At 38.5% G+C, this 13,047-nt stretch overlaps 1 protein-coding gene across 2 annotated transcripts in view; it reads right to left on the reverse strand.

Moving 5' to 3' along the window:
• DNAH6 (dynein axonemal heavy chain 6) overlaps positions 1–13,047 on the reverse strand; it is a 280,064-nt gene that overhangs the window by 151,444 nt on the left and 115,573 nt on the right. For both annotated transcript variants that reach the window (XM_061432712.1, XM_061432713.1), the window contains exons 32-35: positions 11,005–11,153; positions 8,910–9,017; positions 2,702–3,257; positions 1,649–1,771 (exon numbers count right to left, since the gene is read on the reverse strand). In XM_061432712.1, the coding sequence (XP_061288696.1) occupies positions 1,649–1,771; positions 2,702–3,257; positions 8,910–9,017; positions 11,005–11,153 (936 nt within the window). The remainder of the gene's footprint in view (positions 1–1,648; positions 1,772–2,701; positions 3,258–8,909; positions 9,018–11,004; positions 11,154–13,047) is intronic.

Consider the following 13,047-nt stretch of genomic DNA (forward strand, 5'->3'; position numbering starts at 1 on the left):
GTAAGGTGCCCTGAGGGTAGGTCACAATATTCTTAAAATGTTGATGCCTAAGAGTGAGGAAAACAATCATTCTCTGACTCATCTTTGGAGGGGGAGAGGCAGAAAGATGGCTTTCTCAGAATGTCAATTGAGATGAGATGGTGAAAAACATTTAAAAAGATTGCTTATTAAGTTAAGTGGAGTGGGCTATCATTTCCTTCTCCAGGGGATCTTCTCAACCCAGGGATCAAACTGGAGTCTCTTGCATCTCCTGCATTGGCAGGCAGATTCTTTACCACTGAGCCACCTGGGAAGCCCTTGTTAAGTTAAGGTAAAGAGAAATCTTATTTTAGAATGGAGAGGATATAGAAGATAATATGAAACTGCATTGTTCTGAATAATAATATAAAAGTTTTCCTTCACTTTGGATGGAATCCTACCTCTAAGGTTAGAATGCGTCTTAGATAAGGGGCCTAAGATCGAGTCAAAGCTATGGTTTTTTCAGCAGTCATGTATGGATGTGAGATTGGGCCATAAAGAGAACTGAGCGTCAAAGAATTGATGCTTTTGAACTGTGGTGCTGGAAGGCTCTTGAGCGTCTCTTGGATAGTGAGATCAAACCAGTGAATCCTAAAGGAAATCAACCCTGAATATTCACTGGAAGGACTGGTGCCGAAGCTGAAGCTCCAATAATTTGGCCACCTGATGTGAAGAGCTGACTGACTGGATAAGACCCTGATGCTGGGAAAGATTGAGGGCAAGAGGAGAAGAGGGCGACAGAGGATGAGATGGTTGGATGGCATCACAGACTCAATGGACATGAGTTTGAGCAGACTCTGGGAGACAATGGACAGGAAGGCTGGCGTGTTGCAGTTCATGGGGTCGCAAAGAGTCGGACATGGCTTAGCGACTGAACAACAGTAACAACAAGGCTGAATGGGAAACCAAACTGGTTTTTTCTTCCTTCTGGCTCTCAGAGGCATTGTTGTTGTGTAGTTGCTAAGTCCTGTCCGACTCTTTTGTTCCCCCATGGACTGTAGCCTGCCAGGCTCCTCTGTTCATGGGATTTCCCAGGCAAGAATACTGGAGGGGGTTGTCATTTCCTTCTAGATGGAATCTTCTTGACTCAGGGATCAAACCAGAGTCTCTTGTATATCCTGCATTGGCAGGTGGATTCTTTACCACTGAGCCACCAGGGAAGCCCCTCAGCGGCATTAGGGCTTCTAAAATCTAAAAACAAAGACCTGGCCTGGATTTAAGTATTCTTTTCCTTTCTTGTACTTCCCCCTCATTAACTCAAGCCTTCTGCAGAGTCTTTTTATTTTAAATGCCCTTCCTTGTTCTACCTGTGTTTGGGGAAACTAAAGGAAGTGTTTCTGTTTGTATTTGAGAGAACCCAGTTGAGGGTAGGGGAGGAACAAGGCAGGGTAGGCAGAAACCAGACTGACTAGGTGGGCTGGTGGGCTGAGGTCATAAATAATGAAGACAGCTATGGGGAGTATACAACCTCCTTGGAGAATCCCAAGAATTCAAGGGAGAGGGCCAGATACCAACACTGGGATTCCCTTTATCAAGCACAGTGAGGTCTTAATCAGTTGCTATCTGGGCTCTTGAGAGAAGGGTGAGCCCTGACAGATGGAAAGGGTGGGGAGTGTCCAGTTGCACTTACTTTTTTAGAAACACTCTGCATCCAGGTTTTAACATAAGGCATCCACTTCAGCTCTTCAGGATCCACAAATACCATTCCACATCTACTGACTGTTGCAGGAGAGGCAACCTTTAGATCTTGCACCTAAAATTTTAAAAAGTTGATCAAGAAATGGCTAACATGATACTTCCTTGTCCCTTCCAGTTCAATGCTAATAAATCATGCATTTAAAGTTTAAGGTAACACACTGTTAGGTTTTGCATGCAAGAGAGTGGGCGAGCTATAAGTGATTTAAAATGGAGAAGGAAAGTTAAATGAGGCATGAGGAGAAATATACATAAATATATGTAAGTATAGAAGGATACTGGAGAAGGAGATGGCAACCCACTCCAGTATCAGTATTCTTGCCTGGAGAATCCCATGGACAGAGAAGCCTGGTGGGCTACAGTCCATGAGGTGGCACAGAGTTGGAAAACGACTGAAATGAAGGATGCTGTCAAATTCTTATGGGAAGGTGTACATAGTTATTCCCTTCTTTTTCCTTCTTACCTTTTTTTATTCTTATATCCAATGCATAGCCTAGTACCTAGGACACAGTAGGTATTCAATTAATGTTTGGTGAATGAACACAGCAGGGGTGGTATCTTCTGTAATATGTGGTAAAGTGTATTTGACTGGCATTCCTTTTCCAATCCCATTACCAAATAGTCATACCACAGAGGGATGACTTATTCTTCTTAAGTGGAACAATTATTTTTAACTTGGAAAGCATTTCAAATCATGTAAAGACACTAATATATATAACTACCTTTAAAGGGAAAGAAACAAGTACTGGTGAACACAGAATTTATTTTATTTCCCATTTATAGAGAGATAGGAACATTTGAGAGACTCTGGTTGTCAGAATGGAAAATCTATTATAAAAGGAAAATTTGATAAATATTTAGTGTATAAATGAAACACCATGGTAGGTCTTACAGATAATCAAAGATACATCACTAAGAAAAAAAAAATTAATGATGTTATGCCAATCTAACAAATGATTTCACTCCACAGTAAGGAATATATATTTACCTCAAAAAGCATGTGGATTTGAGGTGTGAGTTTAATCCTCTCACTGTTAGCCAAGCAAAGCATCTTGTTATCATCCAGCACCGTATTCATATTTTCAATCCAAAGAGCGTCTACTGGCCCATCACTGATGATCCATTTATGGTCTTCTGAAGTATCATTCACAGCCGCTCGGACACTTAGTGCCATTAAACCATCTTTCCATTCCAAGGTTATGTTATTAACTTCACCATACAATTCACCCATTGTAATTGATTTAGGATTAAGAACATATGTTTTAACTGGTTGGTAAAAGGGATTGTCTACACCAAGTTTTTGCAAATTCCCTAAAGTTTCTGCTAGTACTTGGTAAACTGTGGTCTTGCCACCTCCTGTTGGCCCAACTAACATCACACCATGCCTTACTAGCATCGTTTCATAGAACTGTATCACTTTTTTAACCATACATGCTTCAGGCTGAAGATTCTTTTTCTTCATGACATCTATAATTGTTGACTGCAATATACCATAATCATGTTCTGGAATTTGGACTCCAGGAAAAAGGTCAGATATGATTCCACTGGAAAAATAATAAGATAAAATAAATTAGGAATCACTGGCCATTGATATCCACCCATGTTACAATTAATTTTTTAAACATTACCAAGGTTCTTATTTTTCTCATTATCTTTTCTTCTAAACACACAGTGCTATATTATCTTATGTGTGGTACCAGAATCTATCATTTCTCTGATTTGTGTATGATTTTTCTTGTTCCTTGTACAGTGGACCAATGTTCTTAAGCATATTGGGAGCTTTTTGAGATAGAGAATATTTCTTACATTTTTGTGTTATACACAGTACATGGCATAGTATCAAACATACAGGCAATGATTTTTTCAGTTTGTTTTAAAAATTATATTTATAGCTCAACTTTTCCCAAAAAGCACTTATGTGTGCTTATAATGGTATAAAAATATTTAGAAAAAAAAGATGGAAATAGAAAACTAGTACTATGTGAAAAAGGAAGTAAAGGAAAAAATGGACTATTTCTATGGGAAACCAAATGGCTGTATGGGTGAAAAAGAAGTGAAACTCTTACACACACAAAAACATTTGAGAAGCAGTAAAGAATTTAATATAAAATGACAAGAAAAGTACAAGATGGGGGAGATCAAGATGATGGAGTAGGATGTTGAGCTCACTTCCTTCTACAAATACATCAAAAAAACATCTACATGTGAAGCAACTCTCATGAAAACAAACTGGAGACTTGCAAAAAGACTCGATTATAAAGAAAGATTCACAAAGAGTTGGGTAGGAAGGGAAGAGAAAGAAGCAATCAGGTTGGTATCTGTGCCTGTTGGAGGGGACACAGAAGAGGAGGGGGCTTACATGGGCTTGGAGATCCTCCCTGGAGAGTGAGGCGTTTGAACCACATTGGGCACCGCCATCCTAGGAGCAGATACTGGGAAGACAAGCCTCTTAGCTGATTTGAAAGCCAGTGAAACTAACAGCAGAGCTGTAAGAAATCTATATCCCACTTGTGAGGAGTGGTTGTTTATTCCAAGAACAAGAGAGAGGAAACAGAATGAAACTGCCTGAGGCTCTGGCTGTCTCCCACAATCCTCACCCTCGACTATGTGCCCCAACTCACAATGAGCACCTGCCACAGAACTGCCTGCTCTAGCACAGCTTCCCAGTAGGGTGAAAAGTGCTACTTCTAAGGGGAGTGCACAGTTAGGGGGAAGGAGCAGGCTTGGATCCATCACTGAATCTGAGTAGGGCGAGGATGGCTATTACTGGAGCTCTTGGAGGCAGTGGGTTGGGAGTGTTCTGGAGCTCTGATGTGCTGGGACTACCCCAGTGCTTGCCCAAGCCTGCACTTGGTACCCAGTCTGGCCCCTCTTTCTCCATCACTGCTCCTCTAGAGTAAAGGTACCGATGCTGGGAGAGGTAGATCACACACTTGGAAGAGAACCAGCTCAGACCCAACCCTCAGGGCTTCTGCTCCAGTATCTTGGGACCTGCCCCTGCTCCAAGAGGGCAGCGTTGACCACTGAGAACAGGACAAGCCATGGCTCACATCTGACTCTGGCTCTAGCCAAAGAGAAAATTACAGGTCAATATCTCTGATACTATACGTGCAAAAATTCTCAACAATGATACACCAAAGATCAAGTTGAATTTATTCCAGGGGTGCAAGAATGGTTCAATATTTGCAATTCAATCAATATGATACACCACATTCACAAAAGGAAAAATAAAAATCACATGATCATCTCAACAGTCACAGAAAAAGAAATTAACAAAATACAAAATCCATTCATGATAGAAACTCTCAAGAAATGTTACATAGAAGGAATAGAATTCAGCATAATGAATGCCACTTATGACAAACCCAAAGCTAACATTATACCCAGTGACAAAAAGCTGAAAACTTTCCCTTTAAAATCAGACCAAGATAAGTATGCCCACTCCTGTCACTTTTATTCTACATAGTATTGGACATCCTTGTCACAGCAATCAGATATGAAAAAGAAATAAAGAGAATCCAGATTAGAAAGGAAGAAGTAAAACTGTCACTTTTTGCAGAGGACATCATATTATACATAGAAAATCCTAAAGACATCACAAAAAAATCTACTAGAACTCATCAACGAATTTGGTAAGGTTGCAGGATACAAAATTAACATACAGAAACATGTTGCATTTCTATACACTAACAACAACCTATCAGAAATAGAATATGGATTCTATAGAAATTCTATAGAAATAGAATTATGAAAACAGTCTCATTTACAGTCACATGAAAAAGCATAAAATATCTAGGGACAAACTTGCCTACAAAGGTAAAAGACCTATACTCAGAAAACTCTAAGAAACAGAGGAAAGAAACTGAAGAAGACACAAACAGATGGAAAGATACACTGTGTTCATGAACTGGAAGAATCAATATTGTCAAAATGATCATCTACCCTATAGATTCAGCGCAATCTCTCTCAGAACACTAATGGCAATTTTTCACAGAAATAGAACAAGTAGTTTTAAAATTTGTATGGAAATCTAAAAGACTCCAAATAGCCAAAAATAATCTTGATAAAGAAGAAAAAAGCTGGACTTATCACCCTCCTTGACTTCCAACTATGCTAAAAAATGATAGTAATCAAAACAGTATGGTACTGGCCCAAAAACAAACTCATAAATCAGTGAAACAGGATAGAGAACTCAAAAATAAACCCATGCACTTATGGTCAGTTAATCTAAGACAAAGGAGGCAAGAATATATAAGGGAGAAAAGATAGTCTCTTCAATAAGTGGTGCAGGGAAAACTGGGCAGTTGCAGGGAAAACTGGGCAGTTGCATGTAAAACAATAAAATTAGAACATTTTCTCACACCATATAAAAGTAAACTAAAAATGGATTAAAGACATAAATGTGAGACTAGAAACCATTAAAATCTGAGAAGAAAACATAGGCAGAATACTCTTTGACACAAATTGTAGCAACATTTTTTTGGAATTGGTCTCCCAATGCAAAGGAAACTAAAGCAAAATTAAACAAATGGGACCTACTTAAATTTAAAAGTTTTTCACAGCAAAGGAAACCACTGACAAAATGAAAGGATAACTTACTGAATGAGAGAATATTTGCAAATTATGAGGGGTTAATACTCAAAATATATAAATAAATAGCTCATACAACTCAATATCAAAAACAAACCCAATTAAAAAATGGGCATTAGACCTGAACAGACATTTTTCCAAAGAAGACATACAGATGACCAACAGCTTCATGAAAAGATGATCAACATCACTAATTCTCAGAGAATGAAACTCTAAGCCACAATGAGATACCACCTCACACCTGTCAGAATGGCTATCAATGAAAAGACCACAAATAACAAATGTTGGTGAGGATATGGAGGAAAGGGAACCCTGTAAACTTTTGGTGGGAATGTAAACTGGTGCAGCTGCTATGGAAGACAGTATGGAGGGTCCTTAAAAACTAAAAATATAACTACCATATTATCCAGTAATTCCACTCTTGGATATATATTTGAAGAAAAGGAAAACACTAATTTGAAAAGATATATGCAGCCTAATATTTATAGCTGCATTATCAAGAATTATTACAATAACCAAGGTATGGAAGCAACCAAAGAGTCAACCAACAGATAGATGGATAAAGGAGATTTTGTATGTATGGAATGTATGTTGGAATATTATCCAGCCATAAAAAATGAAATTTTGCCATTTGAAAAAATATGGGTGGACCTGGAGGGTATTATGCTTAGTGAAATAAGTCAGACAGAGAAAGACAAATAATCTGTTATTACTTATATGTGGAATCTAAAAAAATAAAACAACCTAGTAAATATAGCAAAAGAAATAGACTCACAGATACAGAGAACAAACTAGTGGTTACCAGTGGTGAGAGGAAGTGGGAGGGGCAAGATAGGGGTAGTGGGTGAAGAAGTACAAGCTACTATGTATAAAATAAAGAAGCTAAAGAATATATATTTCAGCACACAGAGTATAGCCAATATTTTATAATAACTTCAAATAAAGTATAATCTATGAAATATTCAATCACTATGCTATACACCTGAAATTAATACAATATTGTAAATCAATTATACTTCAATAAAAAAGAGCAAGGGAAAAATACAAGAAGAAAATATAAGAGGTGAATTTATAGTATTATGTTAAGAAAGTCTATCTCAAAAAGAAAAAAATTCTATAACTTTAAAAAAGTTGATAAAGTGAAAAAATAAAAACACACAAGGAAAAATCAAACTTCTGTGAGGTAAGAGGCTTTAAACGTAACTTAGAGTGAATTACATACTTAGAGAAATATTTCCAATGTTTTACCAGATAAAGTTCATGATTTCTCACAAATTGCTAAGTAAAAGAGTACAATAGAATAATGCTCTAAGAATAATAAATATAAATTACTAATAAACAGAAGAAATGATGCTCAGTGGTACTAACAAAATAATGTATATAAAATAGGCTACTATTTTGGTATTTTTCTCTAAAACATATAAAAGGAAATGCATATTTTCATAAATCTGTATCTATAAATATAAAATGCCTTTGGAGGATGTACTGATAGGATCTATCTAAATTGAAAATGTCCATACCCCATGATCTCAGGAATGTACTTCCTAGAACCTCACTTATAGCAATATCATAAGTGAGCGATCATTAATATATAGGAATTTTCATCACTGTGTTCTGCCAAAAGTGCAAAGACACATATTCCGGCAATCAGGGGATCTGATGGTGGACAAAGGCAAAGAGTATCCCCAGTCAGGTCATAAATAGACATCCCAGGATGACAGATGTGTATGACTGAAGGTCGTTTTTGTGTTTAGGAGATTTATACTCTGGCAGAATTTTGAAATGAATTAGTGATAGAGGTATAGAAAAGTTGGTGAAGGCATAAAAAACAAAAATTAAGATAAATAATAAATGCAGGAAAAATAAGAAGCAAGGTACTTTAATAACAAGGGAAAGACAGCTCAGCTTTGGGTAATATTTACATCTCTAAAATAAATTATGGAAATCCTGTATATTTAGCTCTGGTTATATTGTCACATGACTACCCAGAGAGGAGGGGTTGGTGGGCAGAGAAGTGTGTCCATATCTTCATCTCTCTGTTAGTAACTTAATAACATCTAAAACTGAAAAGTCATGAAATGACACAAATGTGGTACCAAAAGATATGGACAGAAATAGGAAAATGAAAGGATGAATAGATGAATTAAAAAGTTATTGTCTTTAGGAAGCAGGAGTTGTAAAGGGCAGGAAACTATTGTCTTCCCTGAGAGTAACTTAAAACAGCATTTCATTTTTAAAACCACATACATATATATCTTGAATAAACATAAAACTCAGTAATGAAAGTAGAAATAGATAAAAGCAATCACATTTGTGTTGAGACCCCGATCTACTTCTTTTGAGTCTGGAACTTCTCTTAGGTCAGGAATTTGTAACCAAATGCTAATTTGCATAGCAGGCAGCTTGAGGGTCAATAAGTTGAAAAAAAATAAATGATTGGATTGATGCTAAAACTTTAGTATCTTTTTTTGAAACTAGCATTTTAAAATTGCAATAAGTATCTCTAGAAAAGATAATACCTTACTAGAGACTGACATGTTTGAAGATAAACTATCCTTTACCTCTACATAGTAGTTATGCTTTCTCTATAACACCTAGACATTTACCTGAATAGAATAGCGTCATCTGTTAGGAATTTTGGCAAGTTAGAGTCCCGCAAAGCTCTTATCAACACCACATCTTCACTGAGGTCTGGGTTCTCTCTTTTTAAAGACCTAAATTTAAAGGAATAATTCAGATGACGTTGTAAATACATAATGTTGAACATGATTTTCTAAATCTCTGGGCTGGGGATTCTGCTTGCAGAAAGCTGTGGAGGGCACCCCACTGCCGATTCCTACTGGGAGGATGAGACCATTTTCCCTGGCATGCCCAGGATCCATCTCCAAAACAACACGTGGACAAGTCAGGCACAGGCTGCTTTGCCTTGAGGAGAATGATAAGGACGTTTTTTCAAGGACCTCCTATCAATCCAGACTTTATCCAACCTGAATTTATAGTTCTCTGAATACATTATGATGGTTCAGATCCCTGTCACTTTCTTTTCTCTTATCCCAGAATGGTTTTTTGCTGGCTCTCATTTTTCCTTCAAAACCCAGCTCAATCATTCCCTCTTCTAGAAAGTTCCCTCCACCCCCACCTCAGTGAACCCCAGGGCACAGCACTATGGTTCCCCTCACACACTAACTAGTCTAATCTAGATGACTGCTCATTTGTCTGTCTTGCCCCTGGGTTACAGTCATGTTCTCTGAGTACAAGCATGTCTGAACTTCTCAGTATCGTTCTTCCTTCAATGGCAATCCTGTACAGAGTAGAAATATTGTATCTGAGAGGTTGAAGGAATGAACAGAGGGTGGAAAGGCAGGGTGAATTGTGCAGAAGCCAGGGGTATGGGAGGCAGGCAGAAGGGGCCCCATGTGAATAGAATCTAAGCCAGAGAGTCATTGCCTGATAGGAAGGAGCAGATGAAAGACAGATTCCCTGAGAGACTCTGGACAAGTTGGGGGTTCTAGAGGTAGGAGTGTCAAGAGGTTATAAAGAGAGAAGCTAAGGCCTTAAGAGAAAAGGCTCTTGTTCTACTAGCTTTCCAGATGGTGCTAGGGGTAAACAATCTGCTTGCCAATGCAGGAGATGTGAGAGGTGGGTTCGATTCCTTGGTTAGGAAGATCCACTGGAGAAAGAAATGGCAACCTGCTCCAGTATTCTTGCCTGGAGAATCCCATGGACATGGCAGGCTAACCCTGGCAGGCTACAGTCTGTAGGGTCACAGAGTTGGACATGACTGAAAGCGACTTAGCATGCGTGCATGCCACTAGAAACTAGTAAGAAGCTCAGCATTGGACCAGACTGTAATGACAGAGGAGGGGATCCAGGACATAAGCTTGTACTGAAGATAAAACTGAAGTTTCTCTGAATGCTTTAGGCTTTGTCACTTGATGGGGATGACTTAATTGTGTATGTGCATAACAAAGTGAATGCCTTTTAAGTCTCATCAGTTGGCTCGGATAGTAAAGAATCTACCTGTAATGCAGGAGACCTGGGCTCGATCCCTGAGTTGGGGAGATCCCCTGGAGAAGGGAATGGCAACCCACTCGAGTATTCTGGCCTGGAGAATCCCATGGACAGAGAAGCCTGGCAGGCTACTGTCCATGGGGTCACAAAGAGTTGGACATGACTGAGTGACCTTCACTTTCACTTTCACATCCTGGCTCATGGTGGTTAAGCCTTTAATATGCTGAAACCCATTATACTGGATGCATTCAGGTGAAAAAAAATGCTAGCCAAAGCTTAATGGCAGCTATGTTGGTTCTCACAGGGAAGAACTGTTGTGAGATGAAGAGACATGCCCTTTCACTGTGGCAGGGGGTGTGTCAAGGTAAGAATGATAACAGTGGCAGCTAACACTTATTAATCATGTTGCTGGGAAAGACTGAAGGCAAAAGAAGAGGACAACAGAGGATGATATGGTAAGATAGCATCACCGACTCAATGGACACGAATTTGAGCAAACTCCAGGAGACAGCGGAGGACTGGGAAGACTGGTGTGCTGCAGTCCATGGGGTCGCAAAGAGTTGAACATGACTTAGCCACTGAACAACAACAACATGTTGCTTTAAGAGCCATCTGTGAATTACTCATGAAATGTATGAGTAATGCATGACACAGTTTGGAACTCAACTCTTGCCCAGTTAGGTTTCTTACCCGGCCATGACCAGTACGGACTTTACAGCTCTCATGCCAAAGTCATAGTGATCCTGCTGAGAGAGCTGTTCACTGCAAAGCTTATACATCTGGGTCATTTTTCTTGCTAATATTTTACTGGATTCAAATCCTTCAGAATATAGAATTACCTAGAATGGAAAATATAATGCAATGCCTGATTATATTATACTGATAACAACACAGTAGCATAATACCAATGCATTCAAAATCTAGTTAAGATATTAGATCTCTCCAAGTGGTTGTTGTTGTGTCCAGTCTCTCAGTTGTGCCCAATGCTTTGCAACCCCATGGACTGAAGCATGCCAGGCTTTCCTGTCCTTCACCATCTCCCAGAGCTTGCTCAAACTCATGCCCATTGAGTCGGTGATGCCATCCAACCATCTGGTCCTCTGTCGTCCCCTTCTCCTCCTGCCTTCAATCTTTCCCAACATCAGGGTCTTTTCCAATGAGTCAGTCCTTCACATCAGGTGGCCAAAGTATTGGAGCTTCAGCATCAGTCCTTCCAATGAACATTCAGGATTTATTTCCTTTAGGACTGACTGGTTTGATCTCCTTGCTGTCCATGGGAGTCTCAAGATTCTTCTCCAGCACAATTCAGAAACATCAATTCTTTGGCACTCAGACTTCTTTATGGTCCGACTCTCACATCTGTACATGACTATGGAAAAACCATAGCTTTGACTATAAGGACCTTTGTTGACAAAGTAATGTCTCTACTTTTTAATATGCTGTCTAGGTTTGTCATTGCTTTTCTTCCAAGGAGCCAGTGTCTTTTAATTTCACGGCTGCAGTCACCATCTGCAGTGATTCTGGAGCCCAAAAAAATAAAGTCAGCCACTGTTTCCACTGTTTCCACTGTTTCCCTATCTATTTGCCACGAAGTGATGGGACCGGATGCTATGATCTTAGTTTTTTTAATGTTGAGTTTTAAGCCAGTTTTTTCACTCTTTTTTCACTTTCATCAAGAGGCTCTTTAGTTCTTTTTCACTTTCTGCTGTAAGAGTGGTGTGGGATATTACATAGGGATGTGTGTCTTAGCTGCTCAGCACCCCATCTTACCCACAGGGGCGCTGCAAGACTCATGAGACGCTGTAGGCATTATATTAATACTATTAAAAGTTGTAATTTTTCTAATGATAGGATTTGGCATGGTCTATTCTTAGGCAGTTACTTTTACTTCATTTAGAGGAAAATTTTAAATTAGCTGTTGTCAGAAATTTACTAGCAATGGGAGTAATATGTGCTTTCTGAGAAACTCCATTCTAAAAGAGGTGCTGTCCCTTGTGAACTGTAGCATTGAGCATGAAGGGCCTTCCAGAGTCTTGAAAATATCCTACATCTTGGTCTTGGTGATCACACAGGTGAATACATATGTAAGGATTCACTCAGTTGTACGCTTATGATCTGTGCACTTTACTATATGTAAATTATACCTCAGTAAAAAGTGTCAAGAAACATACATATAAGATTTAAATACACTGGTTATTAGCTAGTATGAAGAAACAAACAAACAAAAAAACCGGTTTAAACAGAAAGGTTCCTAGATAGATAGAGAAGAAAAAAATACAATCATAATTAGCTTATTAATGATGGCTATCTTTTTTACTGTATTGATAAAACTAGAAACAAATCACTGTCTTTCATCATTAGTGATTGGTATTGTTTCTACTCAACACCTCTTGACTCTAATTAAAAAAATAATGCAGCAAGAGAAGTGAGAATAATATAGTCTTTTTAGGATAATCTAGACATTTTAATTCCTAGAGACAAACTGATAAATTCCAATGAAATGGTTAATTAAGTTCATTTATTTATTCCAGTTTTCAGGGCTTACAATATTCCAGATGGCAAACTGGACTTTGTGGATACAGCAGTTACACACATACACACACAACATTCTAAGTGGTAACAATCATATCTACATACTTAAGAGGAAACAATACTGTATAACCTTGGCCAGAGTACATTCATAATGGAAACTTTCTACCATGATAGAAATCAAATACTAAATAAAAGAAACAA

Source organism: Bos javanicus, chromosome 11, assembly GCF_032452875.1.
Source record: "Bos javanicus breed banteng chromosome 11, ARS-OSU_banteng_1.0, whole genome shotgun sequence".
NCBI classification, from domain to species: Eukaryota; Metazoa; Chordata; class Mammalia; order Artiodactyla; family Bovidae; genus Bos; species Bos javanicus.